This window comes from Triturus cristatus, chromosome 2_2 (genome assembly GCF_964204655.1).
Source record: "Triturus cristatus chromosome 2_2, aTriCri1.1, whole genome shotgun sequence".
NCBI classification, from domain to species: domain Eukaryota; kingdom Metazoa; phylum Chordata; class Amphibia; order Caudata; family Salamandridae; genus Triturus; species Triturus cristatus.
In genome coordinates this window covers 813,094,638-813,117,709 of record NC_140582.1, presented here as the reverse complement: position 1 = coordinate 813,117,709, position 23,072 = coordinate 813,094,638, and the positions used below count along the sequence as shown (strand labels likewise).

At 43.8% G+C, this 23,072-nt stretch overlaps 1 protein-coding gene across 1 annotated transcript in view; it reads left to right on the top strand.

The window, feature by feature from the left end:
- SLAIN2 (SLAIN family member 2) overlaps positions 1–22,109 on the top strand; it is a 318,048-nt gene extending 295,939 nt beyond the window's left edge. Inside the window, exons 7-8 of the mRNA XM_085642139.1 lie at positions 15,670–15,961; positions 20,067–22,109. Coding sequence (XP_085498265.1) covers positions 15,670–15,961; positions 20,067–20,133 — 359 coding nt within the window. The 3' untranslated portion in view covers positions 20,134–22,109. The remainder of the gene's footprint in view (positions 1–15,669; positions 15,962–20,066) is intronic.
- Positions 22,110–23,072: the final 963 nt, after the last annotated feature.

The following is a 23,072-nucleotide window of genomic DNA, read 5'->3' as shown; positions in this document are numbered from 1 at the left end:
ACCTATCCAGTCTCCACCTCCTTGCGTGGAGATTGAGCGTCGACAGTTGACTTCTTTCGACCTGCCTCCCGAAGTCTGAGACGTAATCTTGGCACCCAGGCATCCCTCCACAAAAACAGTATACGCCTGCAGGTGGAACAGATTTTGTGGCATGGTGCACAGCAAAGGCTGTGGATCCCCTTTCTGCAAGGGTGGCGTCTAAGTAGCTGCCGGCAACGTCATCCTGGCGACGCCGATGACGACCGTGGAGCCGACCGACGCCACCTTCCGACGCGCAGAGGTACTGCTGATAAAATCTTTCCGGATCCAGTCTGACGCCTGGGGGAAATTCTAAGGTAAGGAATCTATTTATACCAATCCACATTTCTTAGCGGAATAAGAGAATGCATATATGGAATAATGCGACCAGGCAAAGCAAGTATCTCAGCTCGGGGTTTGTTTCCTGGCTTTAATCTGGTCCCATGTACCTCCTAACTCCGCAACATGATCTTGTGTGCGTACCTGCCTCCAAATATCAACCGGAACCAGCAGGCCAAATAACATTTCGATATCAGCAAGAGTCGTTACAGTAGTGGAGGCAGCTTCAGTCAATTCCTTATAATATACAGACACAAAACTTCACTTTTTTTCCACGGAGTATAAACCCATTGTTCGTGAAAATAGGCCGCCTCCCTCGCCCTTGTAACATTACCACGCCCATCTGTTAATTCTGGTATTTCTGGATGATATATAGGATGAACCTCCTGCATCGGAAACAGACACCGACCTGGGACTTTTCTCATGTAGTCTTCCCCTATAAGCCATTATGGTCGTCACATTAGCAAAAACTTGTTCTGGCCCCAATTCACTAATATACACTCGATCTCTAATATCATATAAAATTTGGGGCGCTTCTGCTTCGAAGTACTGTTGACAAAGTCCAATTAATGTTGCACACATATGTTTAAGGGCATGCTACTGTATAAAGGGCTCAAAATCTCTCATAGTCGACCAGACATCCTCTACACTATAAATGTGCAGCATGGTTAGCTATTACCTACTTCTCATCATCTCTCATCAGATCGCACTTACGGTCCCATACGTTCCTTAAATATCGTCCAGTCCCTATCCTCGAATCCACGGACCGTTCTCCCACTACTTACCGATGTCAGAGGATAAAAAACCATAGTAGGAAAAGCAACAGAATTGACTGGCACTAACGTCGCTGATGGTTGTGTTGCTGGTGAAAGGGACGCAGAGACAGGGTGTGGCAGGGGCACTAACAGTCACATTCCCCACAGACGGCGAAAAAACAAAATAAAGAGGAGGGGCATATGGAGGCGGTGGTCGGGTGTCTAACAATTCTTCCACAAAAATATGATCTTCCTGAACCACATATTATTTATCAATTTGTAGTCAGAACCTTCTATCTTCACATTCAACACCTTTTTTTCTGTTACTCCCTATCATAGGCAACCGCTTTCTGGGTCAGTGTCTGCATTCGCCCCTTCCGAGCTTCCTTCTCTGACTTCATTTGCTTCTGCCTAGCTGCTTTCTGCCATGTCCTAAGAGAATCAAACATAGACTGTCTACTTCGTCTCTTAGACAACTGTTCTTGCAAAAATGCCTGTCAGTGGCCACTGTAACTCTGCATTGTCCCTCGTATATTTGTACCATAATGTACTAAACATAATAGGGCCAAGACAATGCTTCATATACATATCAAAATTCGGAGTGCCTTCTGGAGGAGCTGGCTGTCTTTCTTCCAATCGAGCATCAGTTGAACAACAACACAAAGAAAACAACGTACTTACACTAGGCATTCTGGAAAGAAAACAAGTTCACTATTTTATGCCTAGCAAAACGACTGCAATTGCTTTTATCCAAAAGACGGTCCTTAGACCGCACCAAATACAAACCAAAATGGTACCATATCCACAAAGAACCAAAACAAACTCACCTGGTATACGCATGTCAAGCGAATTCATTCTCCACTGTCACTCTTCAGACCAAACGGTCAGATCCAAGGGTTTCGCCGTCTGGACTCCGGATGACAGTCCGGATGACAACTAGGCGAGGCACCGTCCAGCAGGACAGAAGGGGCAGCTGCGAGTATCAGGAACTCTTCGTGTAGGGATCCCTGATCCATCCGACCCGACGAAGGCCTTGACCGCCCCCTCGTTCTCCCCCCCACCCCTGCGGAAGGGGATGGGTCACTCAACCGAAGGAGTCCCGGTTCGGGCGCCAACTGAAGGAAATGGCTCAAATAGGGTCACACGGGTCACTCAGGACCACCTCTCTGCCTTTCATACCAGATGAAGAGTCGGTCAGACAGTAGAGAATACATACCAGTGGAGAAGTGTGGCTCAATGGTTAGAGCGGCAGACCCTAATGCAGAGGTCTGGCCCGGGACCAGGGTTCAATTCCCCGCCTCAGCGGGTCTTGGGCTCAAAATACCACGGACCTGATAATTCTCGCCTCGGTGCCTATTCCAATCATGGAGTCCCACTCTGCAACTCTGGGCAATAGCTTGCTTAATCTCCACAACGGCCCCCACAACGCTAAGGATGCCTGGCCTCCACCTTGGGGGTGCCCAGGAGTGGACACCTCACAGGGAAAGCCAGGATGGGTTCCACAGCGGTATTCGTACAAGCGCCTTGAGACCCTTGCGGGTGAGTAGTGCGCTATACAAGTATCAATTTACATTTACATATACCAATACTTGTTTATTCAAATACACTCCGAGTGGAGCCCGGTCTTCCCAGTCTCGTAGGAGTGCTGCAGAGGGACTGACATCAGCAAGCCTAACAATACATTATCTACACTTTGAAACCAATGAAAGCACGCCCACCATGGAATTTTCCAAGCAGATGCAGCTGGACAGTAAATTACAAAGGAGTAAGTTTTGATTCTGAGGCCGGGCACACATCTGCTTTTCAAGGTCATTCTGCCTGTGCCCACTGCTAGACGAGTGAGAGAAGGCCTAAATCTAACAAGAAAGGTATGCGCTAATAAAAACAGTGCATTCATTAGTGTAGCAGAACTCTGCTTCAAAGAAACATGACCTAGAGAAGGCCATTTCTCTGAAACGGCAAAGGATTCGTTTCGGTTACAATTTAAAATGTCGGCCATACATAAAATGGCGCAGCGAATGCTAACTTTACATAAACAATGCTAAAATATATTTTCTATTCTAACAACCAGAAGGGGCAGGATATCAAGTATATGATGCTCTTCCCTGCCAATCTCCAGCTAATAATAGATGGGAGATCATGGATACTTCTATCACCAGAAAATGCCTGGGTCTGGAAGGAGATCAGTATGATGGCATGCCTCCACTAGAGCAACAGGGAGTATCCAGAATAATAAAGTATCTTGAGGAGAGCTAATGTATTGGGAAGGCTCCTTGGAGATGGGCAGGGGGGGTGCTGAATCTCTCCCTCACTACTAACTGGAAGACACCCTTGCTACCACCAACAAAATTGTAGCGAAAGACTGATACCAAACCGTTTGAACCATTGACACACACCTGAGCAATGAGGTTTTGTGTGCCATGATGGAGTGTGCCTAAAGCTGTGCATGGGAGCTGCACGCTGCTTAGACTGAATCAAACGTACACTGTTAAAAGGGATCTGAATTCCATTTGTATCATTCAATATCTATTCAACCTATATGTGCTACAATGGCCTGCTTTTGATTCGGTGGGCAACCTGCTCGCAGCGAATTGGAATGGCAGGAATTCCAATAGCTCAATTACACGCACTGCACATTGATATGCCCATGGGTACCCCAGTGGAAGATGTTGGGCCTATAGAAGATAGGATGTTGACTAGTCAAAATACTGTAATGCAAAAATCAGGAGAGGGAGGGAAGAGGGAAATGGAGGTTGTGACTCACCCTCCTCATATACAGTGTCACAGTCAAGAGAGTCAACTTCGAGTCATCTACGGTGGGCCCACTAGATATAGAGGAAATACCTTTTTCTTAAAGGAACTCTCACTCACTGAATGTTATCCAGTGACAAGCTTCATCATAGTTCTTCCCGACCCTCTAAGGGTCGGGGCATGCTGCGACCCTTTCCTAACAAGGGAGCACTTTTAAGGCAAAAGGGTATGGGATCTACATGAGGAAATCTTTAAAATTGCCTAGGCTGTGCTTAAATCAGTATTTATTCAGCGGTCTGTCTGGCAAGATTAAAAACTGGGGAAAACAGGCTTGTTGGAGTTACTGTCCCTCCTTGGCCCTTAAGTGTGATTCACTAGTTTCTGCCACATACCCCAATCCAGTGGCTTTTGTCAAGATCAGTATATTCTAATTTAATAGCCTTTTGGGAAAGGTGGCTGGCTATTTATTTAATCCTTCATACCATGCCCCACACATACATGGTACACTACCGTAACAACCTTTCTTGGAGGTGTGTCCAGCTCAGGATAAGAAACACATTTAATCACAGCAGAGGACCAGGAGTATGGTCCAAAACATGGTTATGGTATGACCTGTGTATGCAGAAAAAACGAAGGTATCTTGCATAAGATAGTCACGCCACTCCACATAGGGCAAGAAGTCACCTTGCTAGTTTTCTATGCACCTTCTCACCCCTCTCCGGAGAGAGAACGGCTTCACTGCCTTGACCCTAAGAGGGTACTTAGCTTTTCTGTAGACTGAACCAGAGACTCCAACAGAATGACCAACTTTTCAATTGTTTCCCTGGGGCTAAGAAAGACAAAGCAATTCAAAATAAGACCATCTCTATATGGATAGTATTATAAATCAAGATCTGCTATGGGTTGGCAAGAAACAGCCCCCAGAAGGCTTGCACACTCACAGCATTAGAGCAAAGGCTCTTTCCACTGCGCTGATGCGCTGTGTTCCAGTTCTGGACTTTGGCTGAGCTGTGATGTGGACATCTGTCCATAAGTTCACAAAGAATTCCTGCATCGATAGCCAGATCCAGCGGGGACAGGATCTTTGCTTGATCTGTCCTGCTAAATTTCCTGGTATAAGCCATTTCACAGACCCACCAACATAGGAAGTGGACTGCTTTATCTATTCACAAGATGTGAAATCTGCAGTTAGAACCTCTAGCTAAAGAACAAGTAACTTACCTTCTGTAACGCCTTTTTCTGATGGAGACTCTATCTAACCAATGTCCTATCTGGAATGGACAGATAAGACATGGAGCCGCACAATGCCACCTGTCGATAGGTGAGAGAATAGTCAAAAGGTTTCCAGATCCAGACTGGCGCCTAAGGAATTTCAAGGAGAGGTATATGCAATTTGATTGTCTCTACCAGAGAAGGCGGTACTAAAGGTAAGTAACTTGTTCATCATGTCCCCTACTGGTAAATGTCTCCATTATTTTTTTAATATGTGTTTAGTGCCTAATGGGCTGGTGAGAAAGTGGTGACACAAGCCATCCTTTTTTTTTTTTTTCTTTCTTTCATGTGGTGTTTGGTACGTCCCTGTGGCAATACCAAGCATTTCCTATAGAGCAATGGACCAGACGACAAGTGTAGCCCAGACAACAAGTGTAGCCCTTCTGTAGCAGCTTCTTTAAAGAAGTCTATTTGAAGTTCACAATTTTGCCTCATTCTGAGGAATTGCCCATAAGGCAAAGAGTCTTGAAGAAATGCGGGATGGTTGCTGAAGTATAAGAGCAAAGTATTTCTGTCTACTGGTGTCCTATATAGAGAGATCTATAAATGATTGTTTTCAATGCACACTTCAAAGTCTAAGAATTACATTCTGAACTTTTAGAATGCATGGTAAACAGGGACATTTGCAGTTGTGATTGAGCCAATCAAGAAAATCACTTTACTGTTTGGGTGCCTTGCAAAATCGTCAAGATCTCATCAATGTATTGTTTCCAACACAATAAATGTTGTCTAAATGGCTTTGCCTAGGACAGAATGGTAATGGATTCAAAGTTGTTATAAAAAGTATACCAAAATTGGGAGCAAAATTACTCCCATTGGTGTATCTTTAATCAGTAAATAATAATGGTTTTCAAAGACAAATAATTTTTTAGACAAAGCAAACCTTAGTAGTGATATAATGAACCCCATTAGGATCTGTACAGGATGGAGTCCAGGGTCTAAATGGTTGTAGATCACCTGTATCCCACATTCTTTAGGGACATCACTATAAAGAGACTGTCTAGAGTGACCAATAGTGCCAAATATGGATCAAAAGGTTTTCTCCTACCAGGATTTCTTTCTCGCCTTTACAGTAACGCTTTCTCTCTGGCTTTTTCCTCACTTTGCCCTGATGATGATACCATATCTGTACGCATCGAAACCCGTTCGACCATACCCTACTAGCTCATAAATGAATCATTTACTGTACTTGTCTTGGCCGTATGGATGTACATCTTATGTTATGCACTTGAATGAGGTTTTTGTAAAAGTGTGCATCACGTGTGAGCACCAAACGCTTTTATCACAAATATTTAATAGGAGTATTGATCAATAAATATATTTTTTAAGAAATACTTTCTAAATATTTGCCTTCAAGTGTATATTAAGTAATTCGCTTATATACAAGCCCGGAGATCACTGTTTTCTGTGGCAGTAATATACTCCTGGTCCCCTTCGATCCTAGGGCTTTCCTTATTTTTCTTACAATTTCCTTTTCATCAAGCAGTTGTAGTAACACCATTGCCTATAAACACTAGGTTTTATTTACTTTCCATGTTCCTTGGACCACTGGCATTTATGTACTTAAACACACGAGCGATGGGGTCAGTCAAGTTTGTATAAGCCCCCAGCTTATTTACACGTTCAATCTATATGAGAACGATTCAGCCTTCAATCTGCATGGTGACAAATACTTCGAGTGAAGCGTGAGTATATTTTAATCCAACACTTTGCAGTGCCTCTGCTTCAAAGCATAAGTCACATGCTTCCATGAGTTCAGCCATTTCCAAGGTGGTGGCTGTTATCACTAGATGATAACTTCCAGTCATAACATTTACCCTAAGCTCTTCACCAATACAGCAGTGTTTCATAGATGCAATGACAACATCAGTCGGTTGCACTCTAAGACTTACCAGCAACCAGAGACTATAAAACCATTTGGTTAATGTACAGCATGACTTGGAGTCATGATAGATCAAACAAAAACACAAACATCAAAAACTTAGTTGAATTAATTTACATTTTAATTATTGTATCAATCAATCAAGTAGTATTTGTAAAGCACTGCTTTTCACCCTATGGGGTATCCAGGCGCTGTGCTGCTGGTTTTTGTCAGAGGCAGGTCGTGATTCCTTTCCTGAAGAGGTTGAGTGAGGGCGAGGTGCGTAGGTTTTGAGGGAGGGTGTTCCAGGCTTTAGCAGCAAAGTGAGAAAAGTTGGATCTTCGGGTGCGGCTGCGGCGGATGCATGGCATCTGTGCGTTGGCAAGGTGTGCGGAGCAAAGTTTCTTGGTTGTTGGTGGAAGGTCATGCGGTTGTTCATGTAGTGTGGTCCAATGTTATGGGGGCTTTGTAGGCGTGGGTCAGGAGCTTGAACTGGCATCTCTTGCGGACTGAGAGCCAATAGAGGTCTTTGAAGTGTTGGGTGATGTGTGTTCTCTTGGGCAAGTTGAGGATCAGTCTGGCTGCTGCGTTCTGTAAGGTCTGGAGTCCCTGCATGAGTTCGGAGGTTGTCCCCGCATAGGGTGCATTGCCGTTGTCAAGTTGGCTAGTGAGGACAGCCTGCGTCACGGTTTTGCTGGTGGGAAACCACCTGGTGATTATTCCGAGCATTGAAGATCGTGTTGAAGCAGGCTGATGTGATGGCGTTGACTTGGCGTCTCATGGAGAGTTCGCGGTCTAGTACGATGCTGAGGTTGCATGCGTGGGCTTTCGTGGTGGGTCTGAGCTCTGTCTGCCACCAGGAGTTGTTCCAGAGGGTGGTGTGTTTGCCAAAGATCAGGACTTGTGTCTTGTCCGTGTTTAGCTTGACGCAGTTCTTTCATCCATGTCGCTACGTTCTTCATGCAATTGTGGAAGTTGATCTTCGTCCGTGTGGGATTCGCGGAGAGTGAGAGGATGAGTTAGGTGTCATCGTCGTAGGAGATGAGGTTGATGTTGTGTGCTCTGACGATGTCTGCAAGTGGTGTCATGTAGATGTTGAAGAGGGTGGGGCTGAGAGATGAGCCTTGGGGTACTCCCCAGATGGTGTGCTAGAGGTGTGAGGTGAAAGGGGGGAGGCAAGACTCTCTTCATGCATCCTGTGAGGAAGGACGCCATCCATCTGAGCTCATGGTCTGTGACTGATCTGGCGAAGTCACTGTATGAGTGTGAGGTGTGAATGCTGTAGAGAGGTCCAGGAGAATGAGCGGCCATTTCCCCTCTGTCAAATCATGCCTTGGATGTCATTTGTTGCAGCAATGAGGGCTGCCTCGATGCTGTGGTTGGCTCTGAAGCCCAATTTGGATGGGTACAGTAGATCATTTCTTTCCAGATGTTTGGTGAGTTGGGTTTTGATGGCGTTCTCCAGGACTTTGGCGGGGAATGGTAGGAGGGCGATCGGGCGGTAGTTCTGTGGATCTTTGGGGTCCAGATGGGTTCCTGAGGAGGGGTCCAACCTCTGAGTACTTCCATGTGCTGGGGAAGGTTGTTGTTATGGAGGCGTTGAGGACGGAGGTGAGTTGGTGGCTAATCTGGTTGCTTTCTATGTTAAAGAGCAGATGGGGGCTGGGGTTGGTGAAAGCCACTGAGTGGATCGATTTTATCAGGGAAGTGATTGTTGGTGTGCTGAGTTGTTCCCATGAGGTGAGCGCGTGGTTGGTGATTGTGGTTGACGGGTTGCTCAGGATGTCCGACTGTTGGTGTTTGAAGTTTGTGTAGATGGTTGCTATCTTGTTGTGGAAGTGGTCAGCCACGGAGTTTCAGAGTTCTTGAGAGGGAGGGATCTCGTTTTCTCTGGCTGAGGGGGCAGGAGAATTCTCTTACGATGGTGAAGAGTTCCTTGGTTAGGTTAATGCTGGTTTAGATGCGGTGTGCGAGCACCTCCTTTTTTGCGGATTTGAGCTGTCGGTGATAGTTGTTCAGGGTGGTTTTGCATGCTGCTCGGTTGGTGTCGTTCTTCCTGGTCCGCCATCTTCTTTCTCGTTTGCATTTGTTTTTCTGTGCAGAGTTCTGATGTGTACTAGCTGGCTTGTTCGGTCATTGTGTGCGTCTTGGGTGGCTTTGAGGGGGCGACTTGGTTGGCAGCGTTAGTCAGCTAGGTGTTTAAATTTTCTGTTCGGTCCAGATAGGCCGTGATGTTGGCCTGGGCGGTGCTGACGAAGTCTGTCCATTGCTGCTGAGCTACTGAGGTCCAGCTGCGGTGGTGGGCGGTAAGCCGAGAAGGGTAGAGTGTACAATGGCGTTGTCCATCCAGGTGAGATCTGATGTGTGGCTGTATCTGATTCTGTCACTGGATGTGAAGATGGAGTTTAGTGTCTGTCCTGCTCTTTGTGTGGTGTCAGTGACTATTTGCTTGAGGCCAATGTTATCTAGTCTTTCCAGGAGGTCGGCGGTGTTGGTGGGGTCGTCTTGGTGGAAATTGAGGTACCCGAGGAAGGTGTAGTGTTTGGATTTGACAGCGAGAGGGTCGATTAATTTGGCGATGGCGTGGCTGAGGCCGGTTCATGGTCCTGGTGGTCTGTACATGAGTGCCTCAGATAGTGATTCTGTTGTAGGAGTGGAGCTGGAAGTTCATATGCTCCATGGTAGGCGTACTGCTGTCGTTGGTGATGGAGCAGGTGAAGGATTCCTTGTGTACAATGTTGATGCCTCCCCCCATGTTTGTTGGTGCGGTGTGGGTGTTTCATCTTGTAGTTGGAGGGGGTTGCAGAGGAGATGTCGGGGATTAATTTGAGGGTGAGCAAGGTCTCGGTGATGAAGGTTATGTCGGGGGCGATGGTGGAGATGGTGTCCCTTTCATAAGCGTTGGTGTGTTGAGTTGTTTTCACAGTGATCTGGCGTTGATCAGTTGAATTGATGGGGTATCTGCGTCTATGGTAGGTGTGGTGTTGGTCGGTAGGGTGGTGTTTGTGCTGAAGTGGCTGTGGGTGCAGGTGAATGCTCCTGCTGTGGTACGTGGTGAAGCGAGTCAGCAGTTGTTGCATGGGAGTCCAAAGCACGGAGGTCAGCGGCGGAGTTCCTGTGAGATTGCGGAGGGACAGGGGTCATCTCGCTGGCGCAGTCCAGGCGTGAATCGGGGCAGATGGGCTTGCCTTTGGCGTGCGGTGTCACGGCCCCTCTGCAGCCTCCATTAACTAGCCTTGGGAGGTGCGAGGTGCCGCTGTGGGAGTCAGTGGCAAAATACAGCAGAGGTGGGGCTGGCCTGAATAAGATGGGGCAGCAATCACGGAGTCAGGTGGAGAAAAACAACATGCAGACTTTTAAGGGGGACAAGTTCCTTTAAGCACTTTTAAAAAGACACAGATTGGCAAGTAAACATCTTAAAACCATCTCAATCTGACGACAATTTAATCAAAATGACAAAAAAATATATAACCGAGACTTAGATTGGTAAAGTAAAAACCCTCCAAGTCTGACCCAGTTTAAACAAAATACCAAAAGCACTTGCATGTTGCGGGGGAGACCAAGGCTCGGATGGCAGTGTAGGCGGAGGGCCAGGACGGCACCTCAAGGCGGGCTGTGGGAGCGGGGACCAGGGGTAGATGGCTTCTCATTAGAGCCGTGCTGCGGCCTCCATTAAGTGGCTCTGGGAGGTGGGAGAGTCAGTGGCAAAAGACGGCGCAGGTGGGGCCGGCCTGAACCGGTTTGAGCAGCAATCAGTCAAGAAAAAAAAACCAACAAGCAGACAATTGAGGGGCACAAGTATCTTTATGCACTTTAACCCGTTCGATGCGCCCGTCGGCCAACAGCCGTCGCGAGCACTACCTCCGTAGTGCTGCGCATGTCCGTTGGCCGACGCGGCCCCGCCCGCACAAGAATTTACTTGCACCGCAGCGGATGTTACGTCGCGGTTAACGGGTTAAAATAGAAACACAAATTCTTAAGACACACTGAGTCTGCTGACAATTTAACCAAAATGACGAAAAAAACAACAAGCAGACATTTGAGGAGCACCAGGATCAGGGGTAGAGGGTTGCTCCCCTATGTCGATAGCACTTTAAAGATTTGCAGTAGGATCCGGTTCAGAGTGAGCACTGGCAGTAGATTTAATTTTTTGGTTTTATATGCCTTTGAGAGTTCTATCTTTGGGATTACAGTTATAATAATTGCAATCTTGCTTTTAAGTACTTAAAATTTTGGTATATCATTTTTTAGATTTTATTTAGCAAGTATTAGACTGAGTAACCGAACACCTTACGTTGGTGAACGCAGGGATTTTTTTGTGCTCAAGAGTGGGGCAGAAAAATAAGTTTTAAAGACATAATGATATTGTGTTGTAAAAACAACACTAAGTAACATAATGTATACTAATATCTGTTGAGGAACACATGTCTGTGAAGTAAACCCTAATAAAAGGATCGGAGTTTCATAGATATTCTTGTTCATCCAATAGCTGAATTGGCATTAGTCCGTAGTAGAAATATGGTATCAAACAAGCGTTCCAGGTAATTGCTGGTTTTGTATCTCTTTATAGTGCGTGGGGCCATTTTCGAGACCAAGATCTATATTTTTTTCTTATAGCGTGATGTTCATCTCGAGTCCCTTTGAAGTGTAAAGTAAGTTGGATTTGTGGAGCGCTGCTTGTCACCCGTAAGGGTATCCAGAACTCAATAGGTGATTGTGGTGAGGATGGACCTGAAGTTTGGCAGTCTTAATGGTCCTGCAAGAAGACTAGTTGAATAGACCAATCTTAAGTTTCGTGCAAAATTCAGGAAGCGAGGAGGAGGCCCTGATGTGTTGCTGGAGGTTGTTCCAGGATTTGGCGGCTTGACAGGAGAATGATGAACCTCCTGTGGATGCAGGGTGTGTGTACGAGAGAGTGATACTGAGCAAAGTTTTCTGGTGGGTTGGTGGAAGTGAAGCCAGTGATTGAGGTTTGTCGTTCCCTGTGGTGTAGTGACTTGAATACGTGTGTGAGAAGGTTGAAATGGCAGCACTTATGAATGGGGAGCCAGTGGAACTCTGTGAAGTGGCGTGGTGTGTGTTCGGCACAGGAGGTCAAGGACCGGTCTGGTTGGCAGCGTTTTGGATACGTTGAAGTCTGTGAAAGGGATGGGTTGGGATGCCGGCATGGAGTGCATTGCTATAGTCCAATCTTCTTGTGATTAGGGCCTGCATGATGATACGTCTGATAGCCACTTGAAGATTTTACATAACATGCCGAGGATGTGGAAGCATGAAGAGGTAACAGCGTTGATCTGGGTTTTTATGGTGAGGTTGGTGTCCAAGATGACGCCTAGGTTCGTAACCTGGTCGCTTGGGGTGAGTCCAAGATCGAGGGGCCACCAGGTGGAGTCCCAAGGTGAACTCTTATTCCCGTAGATCAGTACTTCGGTTTTGTCAGTGTTGAGTTTGAGGCAGGTTTCTTTCATCCAATTAGCTACACTGGTCATGCATTGTTTGAAGTCATCTGCATAGAAGATTATGTTGATTACGTGGGATCTGATGTTTGTCAGAGGAGTCATGTATGCGTTGAAGAATATGATGTTGAGTGATGATCCCTGTGGGACTCCCTAGATGAGGTCCTTGGGTTCTGATGTGAAGAGCGATAAGGTTGTTGGTGGAGTCTGGGTAGTTTAGTTGGAGGTCATTGAGCCATTCTGTTTCTGTATCTTTCTTCCAGCAGAAGCTTGGGGTGTTGCTAAACTGCATAGGAGTGGTTGGTGGCCCTGTTATGTGGAAGTGGACGATGTAGTGGTCGGACCATGTGAGTGGAATGATGTGGCTGACTTTAACTTGTTTCTGGAGAAGATGGGTTCCAGGGTATGTGTGGCAATATGAGGAGGACCTTCTACAAGCTGGGTGAGGCCGATGTTCTTCGGACTTTCATGCAAGTCTGTGGAGTTGCAGTTTATGGGGTAATCGAGAGGAAAGTTGAGATCGCCTAGGATTATGAATTCTTTGCCCATGGCAAGAGGTTTGGTGAAGTCGGTGAGGAGGTTGCTGATGTGAGTTCAAGGTCCTTGGGGCCGGTAGGCAAGGGTGCCTTTGATAGTGGTTTTACTATCCATCTGAAGCTTGAAGTGCATGTGTTCCATAAAAGTGGCTTCTGGGTCAGTTTAAAAGGTATACTTGATGTCTCATGCGAGTCCTCCTGGTTTGTGGGGTCAGTCTGGTGCAGGATTTTGTATCCAGTAGGGATGGCTGTGGCGATGTCCAGGGCCAATGTGGGGTTGAGCCAGGTTTCGGTGAGGAAGAATAGGCCTGCTGCCTTGGAGCTGATGAGGTTCCAAATCTCTGTGGAGTGCTTGCTGGGTGAGCATGTGTTTAGAAGCATGCTTGCGAGTGAGTGTTGTGCGGGGTCGGTTTGTGGTGCTGTGAGTGCTGGTTTTCAGTTCCAACTTGGTGAAGCGTGCGGTGTGTGTGTGTGGAGGCAGGTGAAGTGGCAATGTGAGCAAGGAGCCCACTGTGGACTGAGGTGCGGCAGTGTTCATGGTGGTGTCCAGGGTTGAGCATGTGGAGTTCATTGGCGGTATGGCTGCGGGAGGCATTTGGACCAGGGTTCCTGGTGATGGGCATGGTCCAGTTAGATATCCCAGTAAGAAATTAGGAGACACTGGATGCAAGTATGGACTTGTTGATATTTTTGTAGTCTGTTTAGGCCTCATTTGTAGTTGCTGTTTTGGTGAGGAGAGACAAAGGGACCCTGTGAGCGTCTTACTTGTGCACAGTGGTATATGGGTCTCAGTCTTTAGGATGCATTTATGAGCAATTATCATTTCAAGTGAGGCAATTTTTCACATGAGTGAGAGGAACATAGTTAGAGGAGAAAGAAACAATGCTATTCTGAGAGTTCTTCGATTTAGCGGCAATGTCAGTGATAGTCCTGTAGTGTTTGTATACAGTTGATTGTGACTTATTTGAGCCGAGCCAACACTGTGCTTCACTTGAGAATTATCGGTGTGAATCAGAAGGCAGGGGTCCATTGGAACTTTACATTCTGTGCTTATGTTTGGTGTGCTTTTTCGGCAGTGGTTTTGTATTCTAGAATTTCATCAAGGGTTTGTGTTGCCTTTTCATTGTAAGTTGGTAGTTTGTCACTGGATAGTTGACATTCAAATGCTCCTACACATCCAATTCGTTATCGTGACAGGCGGTTCTGGGTAGTGGTCTGGTTAATGGCCATAGAAAGTTCGAAAGCACAATATTTTCTGAGATGCTTGAGGTATTCTGTGACAGTTTTGCATTTGGTAAATGCTTACTCTCTCACACCTGAGTAAGTCCCTATAGCATCTCTGGGCAAGTTAGTCCTTGTTTCCTCTTAGCATCTCTGAAAGGGTAAAATCACCTGTTATTTTATCATTGACTCTGCACAGGACTCTAATGCAGGCCCACAGTTTGTTCATAGTTGTTTTTTCCATTCCCTCTTATTTTTTCTTATTAAACCTACTTAGAGTACTCATTCACCACTCACTCCTACTGATTTTCCAGTCCCATTCTGTATATTTTTAACTCATTTCAATAACCTATTCAACCAAATTCTAAAGTTGTGTGCATCTCCGAGTTCACCGTTTGCAACTGACTTGGTACTATTAGCATTTTAACAATTGTTGGCAACAAGGATGTTTCTCCTATATGTGTACTAAGGGAGGGTCCGCCAATGCCTCAACTCGTATCAGTGTATTGGTCCCCTTAACACATGCTTTCTCATCTTGAGAATGTAGATATCTTTTTGGTTCAGTGCATCGCTTGTTCATATGATTGAGGAGTACTCTTGTTTGTTTATTTACCTTGGTTCCACCCGACTGCTAACGTCTAGTTTTGGGTTATGGTAATGTCCATGGGACGTTCTGGTCTTTTGACTTACACATTCCTCATCGTGTCATATTTATAAGGGTATTTTACCAGTGGCTTTGTTGGGATGTGTTACAGTGGATGCTTCCTCTTTTACTCACGTATGACTTAATGATCAATTTCTTATTGTGCACTCCCTTTATATATTCTGGTTTCTTGTGCTATGCTGTCTTCTATGATTGTCTCTGAAATATTCCAGGGCTATTTCAGTTCATTGTTCACCACACATGGTACTGTGCTCAGTCATTCTCTGTCCTTTGAACTATTAGGTATGGATTTGGTCAACTAATAACATGATTGCAGATATTGTTTTTGAATTAGTTTTCTCAATAATGGAGAAAAGCTGTAGCGTAAGAAAATCTGCCTTACTACATTACTACACTGATTCAGTTAACCTGCTTTGCTTTCAGCTAGTCTAGCACTACAGTTGTACTAACTTGATGTATGCTGTACGTCGTCTTCTCAGATTCTAATTCCTCTACCTGTGACCTTCATAATTGTGGTGGGAGCTGAAAGTCCTAAAGAGGTATTGTGCCGGCTGACGAGATGTATTGCAGGAGTTGCATTCCTCAAAAGTGTATCCCGCCAACAGCAGCACTGTCATTACATAGGTGTGTTAATAAAGCTTTCAGAAATGGAGTGATTCATTTGCTACTTTTTAACCTTTACATTTTTATTTACCTAAACCTGTACATTATCTCATCAACTCCATTGTGAACCACTGCTGTTTACATCTTTGGGTATGTTTTTATCTTGAGTGATTTGACTTCCACTTAATTTCAGTACCTTCTCCAAATAAATTCCGGTCGCCTGCTGCTCCATCTCCTTTGACCCTTCGTCAGCCAGTAAAAGCATTCAGTAACCAGGGTCCTGGCAATGTTAGTGGTCAAGAAGCAGCACAAGTTGGTCACAGCAACCCACCACCAGGACCCTCTGCTGCTCCAACAACAGGCTTAACGAACCCTGCCAGCAGACCTCCATCAGCAGGATTAAGAAGTGGCTTACCCAGACCTAGTGCCCCTACTGGTGGGGGAATACCAGTGCCTCGCAGCAAACTTGCACAGCCTGTACGCAGGTGAGTATCCATTTCGTGAGAAAAATCATTTTTATTACTAATTAGATCCTCCTTGATCCATACTCAAATGCATACTCTTCTCTTCACTGTTCAGTATATTTGATATTTAAATTGTTTTCATTGTTAAAATGTTGCTTAGCAGAGCCTTGACGTCCTATCAAAGTAAAGGCACACTCTCTTTAGTATGTTGTTTAATTTATGTGACCCATTTAAAATCAAGCCTTTTAAAAATCTAAAACAAATTATAATGGCTTGTATTTATGTTTAGTCCCAATGAATTACACTGTTGCACCTGTCACAGAGCTCTATTGGTTTGGTCATCTGCTTGCATTTGGGTACCCAAACTCCAAAATTAAAGCAAAAGATTTCACCTCCAGTCTTATCCCTGGCTCTTTAAAAAATGTTTTACGGTCAAGAAATGAATTCCTTCCACCTTTGCTTTCGCATCATTCTAAATAACGTCATACCACACCTCCCCTATGTCATTCCCCTCGCAATAGTGGTGGATAGCGTTAGCCACGGCATCTCTAAGAGCAACCTCTCTAAAGACCATCTCATTGAGATGTCAAACCTCTGAAGGGGAGGCCTGAGTAGGAGAATTCTACATGTCAATACTACATAGGAGTGGTCAAAAGGCACCCCAGTCTCAACAGAGGAATCGTGGGCGTTCTCGAAGGCCACCCTGTTTAGCAGAACAAAATGTAATCTCGAATGAGGCTTGTGGACCTGAGAGTAAAACCTATAGTCCCTCTTTGAGCTGTGCTGAACTTGCCAACTGTCAAGAATCCTGAAGCCCTTCATTCCACTCTCTAAAGTCCGATATTAAAAAGTTGAAATCGCTACCAATCAGCAAATGGCCAACCATGAATTCAGCAGTCTTCGGATAATATGGGAATAAAACTGGTTCTTATGCTAGTCGAGAAAAGTGTGAAAAGTCAAGGCCATGTACATTTCCTTGTATGCCTGCCAAAATCCTGAGTAAATCCCTATACTCTTTGTCAGATATGAATGGGAGCCCCCCGCTCTCCCAACCATATAGCTGTGTCCCTCTCTTTCATGGGAAAGTAAAAGACACACAATTGATGGACGGAATGCAGAACAAATCATAACATTCACCCCCAGTCAAGAGATCTGGGTTAAATCCATCTTTCTTTTGCTCACCATGCCATCCCAGTTTAGACCCAAGTGCGCCAGGTATGCCCAGACGTGGGTCCTGGGCTCACTGTGCCACTGGAATCAAGCTATCCTGGCTGAAGAGGGGTGAAACCCTGAATCCGGTCCTAAGATGCTTGTTTCCGGTCCAGGGAGGACCTGGCTTGGCAGTTTGGGCTGGACTGTTCCTAGGAGGCACGGGGTCAAGACTGATTTGTATATGGCCAGGTATAAACTTGGGTGGCATGTTGAGCAAAAGAATGATGGATTTAACCCAGATCTCTTGACTGGGGGGAATGTTTTGATTTGTTCTGCATTCCGTCTGTCAATTGTGTCTTTTGCCCTCTCTTTCGTGGGAGCATGGAAGTAAAAGTGATGGTTGCCAAAAGGAGTGCAGCCTTGGCTAATCCTTTTTCAAGTTATAAGTCTCTTGGAGAAATATGCTGTTTATTTCCTTCGTATGGGCCCACCTTAAGACAGCTAGTCTCTTTATAGGTGTGTTCAAACCCTGTGCATTCAAAATAGCTACCTTAAGGTTTGCCATTCAGTTCTGTTAATACTGCTAATATGTAGCCTAAAATCAAATCATATGGGTGCCCATAAACAAACAGATACAAAAAGCCAATAGAGCTTTGTGGCAGATCATTCAAACGAGAAACAAATCTCGAAACATAAGTCACACAGACTCGCTGTTCGGGCTGCCCACCGTTCAAAACATTATGGCCCAAAAACACCCAAGGCTATGCACAAATACAAGAAAGAGCAAATATAGTTGGAAACATACAACCCACAAAAATAACCTCGACCACACGAAAAGTAACTTTACAGAATGGGCAGCATCTTTAAACTCCTAAAAACATGCCTCATGTCGGACCCCGCAGAAGTGGGTCGCAAAAAAAACCAAAAAACATTTATATAAAAAGGAGATATAAAAACTGGAAGGCAGAGAAGAAAAAATGCAGCTGTAACCATTCATGAAGGTATGTAATAAACCTCATCAGCTGATATGTGGTTTAGTGTCCTCAGTGTTAAGTAGCTTGCAGGCATCTGCAGGTGCGCCTCACCTGTTTTTCTTCCACAGACAATATGTGGCAGACTGAGACCTCAATGATCCAGGTTCACCCTTTTTCATTGAGTTAATGTTTCATTGCCGAAGTCTTTCCTCCTCGCATGTGTTGCTGGCAAGACGTCTTGAAACAGCGTAATCTTGTCTCCCTGAATATTGGACCTCCTCCTCCCTTGCATCCACCATGATGAGCTCCTTAAGCTTTAGGAATACAACCTTACATCAGAAGTGAGCGTTGGTCGTACATAAAACATAGAAAGGACTATGTCCATCTTATACAGTCCAGTGTCAAAATTCTCATCTTCTGTTAATTCTTATTGAAACAGTGCCTTAACATGAGACTCCAGTTCAGCCCCAATGACCTTGAGATAAAGTCAGTAATTTCGGATCTTGTTATTGCATGATATATTTTCATTCTTTGATCTTACCATTCATGCTAACATGCTGGGTCTCTGTGGCCGCCACCCCTTGAGACAGTTAATCCTGTTCATGAGCTTGTTCTATAGTAAGTCTCAATATGTTCGTGTCTAGGTTTGGCTTTCTACCAAGTGATTTTAATCTCTAGAAATCACTTAAGTAGTGCTTTATCAATGCCTGTTCCATCTCCAAGACCCACAAATTCGTATTCAGGAAGATGACAAAATGCCTCCAACAAAATCCAAAACTTCACCTCTGCCTGCTCACTGAGCTCATTCTGTAAAAACCTACTCCAGAGATCTGTAGCTCAGCATGTGGAAAACCTGTTGCTAGGGACCCCAACCATGAAAAGCTCCCACTATGATACCTATATGGAAACCCACCACCTCGCTTTCGGGAAAAAAATCCATATTCCTTGAAGGCCTCTGACGATCGCTCCTAACCAGGAAGTGCATCAAAGTAACTCGGTTTAAAGAGCTGCCTTGTGGACTTGTATCAAATTTTTATACATGGGTAACATCTCCCAGGCCCTCATCAGGCCTGTAGTCCGACCAAATCTGCTGTGTCAGAGGCATTTAGCAGAATTTGCCACAAGGCTTGTGAATATCTACACTTTACTCTCTCCAGAATTGATTGTATAATTTGCGTTGTGTATGCAAGTTTCGATAACGATTGAGCCTCAGGTATACTTAAAATGTGCTCTCAACAACATTCAATGAAATGCTAGACTCTTACCATCTTCAGGCCGGACCGTAGAGTATACCTCTTCAGCCTTAGAGCAGTTGACCATTCTTCTTGCATCATATGTTGGATGTCCATGCATAGACCGATTCTATTCTCATTGGAATCATCCTATTGTAAATCTACAGACTTACTTACAAATCAAAGACTTTAGAAAGCGAATTAAATTACTCCACCTCATGCGGTTAGAATACTAATGTTTTCTTATATAAAATGAAGAGTTCCACTTCAGTAGCCTCGAAATGAAAACAGTAGTCGTTATCACTGACGGCTGGAACTTTGATATTTTGTGACACCAAGGCGTTAATATGGTTTGTTCTTTCCACTTGGCACCAAAGTGTCTTTGAAGAACTACACACAGCCCATTCTTCTACGCCTGTGTTTTTCCAAATATTGTAAGCTTTTATGGAAACTCTCACGAGAACATTGTTAGAGGTACATTTTGACAGTATTCAGGTGAAGGAGTGCAGTTCAAAGGATAAGGCGGCTAAGAAAGCCTATGCAGACCAGAGTCATTTCAAGTTCACAATGAATATGTGAGTCCTTATTGCCCAGGTGCATTTCTTATACACGACGAATCAGATCAAGTATAAGGAATCATTGAATAAAAGTTGTCTGAATATAGATCTAAACGGAAAAATGTGGATTACCATGCCTACTTTTGGTTGCTTTAACTGTTTCAGTATGAGTTGTGTTGTATATAAGTTAATGTCTTTATTTTTTTTCCAGATCATTGGTGGCTCCTAGATCATATGGTAACATGAAAGACGAGAGCTGGAAAGATGGCTGTTATTGAACTTTACATTGGCAAATCGGAGTTTCAGCGCTTGATGGACGAATCCCTACCTTGCCAAGCTATTGACATTTTAAATCTGACTTTTGGGGTGCACTCCCAAAGCACTCTGTCGTTAAATAGCACAATTGGGCAGAGATTATAAAGCAGCACTTTATTGACATTTAACATCAACATTTTATACTTCTACAATCACTTTTCATGGATACACTATCATTATTTTGCTTAGTAGAATTTCAGTCAAGTTGAAAATTTGATGGCAAAAGGCCAGTGTTTGGATGTAATCAAAACTAGTGAATGCCAAAGAGAATTGCCATTTTGAAATACATAAGTGAAATGGTAATCCCAGATTGCCTGAAATTCCCTCATTCAATCAGTTTGTGTTTTGCAATCTTATCAGTGAAACGAATACCAAATGCATACAGGTATCTAATGACAAACTGGTACTGTGCAAGTGAAACACTGCCTTATAGTCATGGTTGCAAAAGTGGTAAGTAGTCTCTTCTACTATGCTTTGGAGTTTCGTTGAAGAGAACGATCTTCACTTTGTCCTTTTTTCCCTTTCTGCAGGATATAAGTGTAAATCAGAGGCAGATGAACCTGATTACCTACTCTGCATTCATCCTTATGTTGCACTTACATATCACCGGAAAGTGTATTTTTTTTAATCACAAAAGGGCTTTGCTTTGGTTAATGATCTTTCTAAATAGTTTTCTCCTGGCTCTAGAGTTACAGCTCATTGCTGCCTAGTGTTTGACTCTCAGGATCTGGTCGGGATTCCTTTTCTTTAACCAAGAGCCTCAATCAAGGTACCAGGCTATAGTACTTTTTACTTCTGTGGCTTTGAAAAATAATGCAAAACCTATACTCTATATTACAAGCACTACTCTCTCACGCCAGTTGCAGCTCTGAATTAATTAATCATGTGCCCTGCTTTTAGCAGAAGATGCGTTTGTGTGACAGATTTTCAAATCTTTCTTTTAAGAACTTCTTTTATAGCAGAGTTAATTTATATTTTTATTTCTAACTTGAAAGCTTTTGGAACTGTTTGATCTGGCTGCATCAACTTCTACCTTATATGCAAAGAAATTTTAAGACCTGTAAGGCCAATGCTCAGATAACAGATTGTAAGTCTTCTCCCTGATGGTTGAAATATTTAAAATCGTTTGCCGAAAGTATTTATACAAGTATACTGCTCCAGAAATTGGGGGGGGGGGTGGGGGAGGGGAAGGGAATCCTATTGTGAGTTCCGTACAGTTACTTAAAATTGAAGATAAGGCAGGAGCCCCATTGGATTTGATGGCGATTGACTCAGATGAAGAGATCAGTTCTTCAAACCTAGTACCATCAGTCTTCTACAACTGAGCAGTATATGTCTGTGAATGTCTCTCAAAGTTTCCTCAATCCCTCTTAATTTCTTTATCTTGTTGTAGGATTCCCATCACAAGATGGAAAGGGCCAATTCCTGTATATGTCAAAGTTGTTGGGGTTGGTAATGGAAAGGTGAAAAGTTGTAAATCTTGTAATGTTATTTTAAGTATGATAGCGTGGAATCTGTGTCTTTTAGTTAACTTTTTTGTATTTAAGGCGATGCACCTTTTCATCTAAATTGAGTTTTATATAGTCCATGTTTTCAACAGATGTTAATTACTTTGACTCATAATGTGCCTTTGAAAGATTTGATGGATCAGGTTGTTGTATTATATAACATTCTAAGAGCATGGGTTATTTCTGTATATTCTGTCATGTCTTTTGTGACTGACACATTTTAAAGGTTTAAAAGTATTTGCTTGTTCCTGGACACGGAGTATAGCAGGCTGACACACAAAAAGTACTATACATGTTTATTGGCAAAATAAGCTGCAGGGTAACATTTGGATACCTCTGCTTGTCCCGTATGTTCAGAGAGTGATCAGTTCGATGTATAACTAAAGCAGAATTATGATATCTGTGTATGAAAAAAAAAAACATCGAAATCTGACTGCTGCGTCTTGCACTTTTTGAAAGTTTACTCTTACAGGGTAGATGATTTTTTTTTTTTTTACTTAAGGGATGTGTTCCTGTTAAGTCTTTGTAAAGATTCCCAAAAAATGGTACTCCATCAAACTATGAATTGAAGCTATATTCCCTCAGCAAAATCCCGAGAATGTGGGTGTATTTTGGTTAGTATACCCCAGACTTGTGTGAATCAACAATTTTGTTATCCAGTGTAGAATATCTTTCGTCAAATTCCCTTCACTTGCCTTCATAAGGAGGACAGTCATGGCAACTGTTGATCAAGAGCAGATAGGGATATAACAATATAAAATGTTTTGAATTTAAAACCAGTGAACTTCTCCTTTGTCACCATCTCTCGGTAGAAATGCCCATATGTATATTTTTTATGTTTTCCACAAACTGAGCTTAAACCTTTGTAGCTCTGCCAATGTAATTTCATACATATTGTTTAGTATTTGGATATCAGTGCTTTTCTCTCGATGTTGCTGAAACTTTGAACATATGGCAGAGATTATGCTTTAGTATTTAACATTAAACAAAAATACCTTAATTTTACTCTGCCCTGCTCACTAAAATGGCAATCACATAGGAACTTGCACAACACAGAGGTGCATCTGGAATTGCTTCTCACTCATTACAGTTAAATCCAGCAAGTCGAAGGGGGAAGTTACTTGTACATCTCCTGCCACTCATTTAACTCCTGAAGACTTACGTCATTTGCTGCTGTTCCGTTGATATTTGAACCTATTTTTCTCTTCAAACTGGTATCTCTATATCCTGAGGCTCAGTATTCTGAGCCTGCCTTGAGATTTTCTTTTGTTTCATTGTTATAAGGCCCATGCACCAGACAAGGTAACCATTTGAGCTCGTCTTTTTAACTAAGTTGGAATGGCATATGCTTCTGTAGTCACAAATGTTGCTTAAAAACCCAGATATATAGTGCA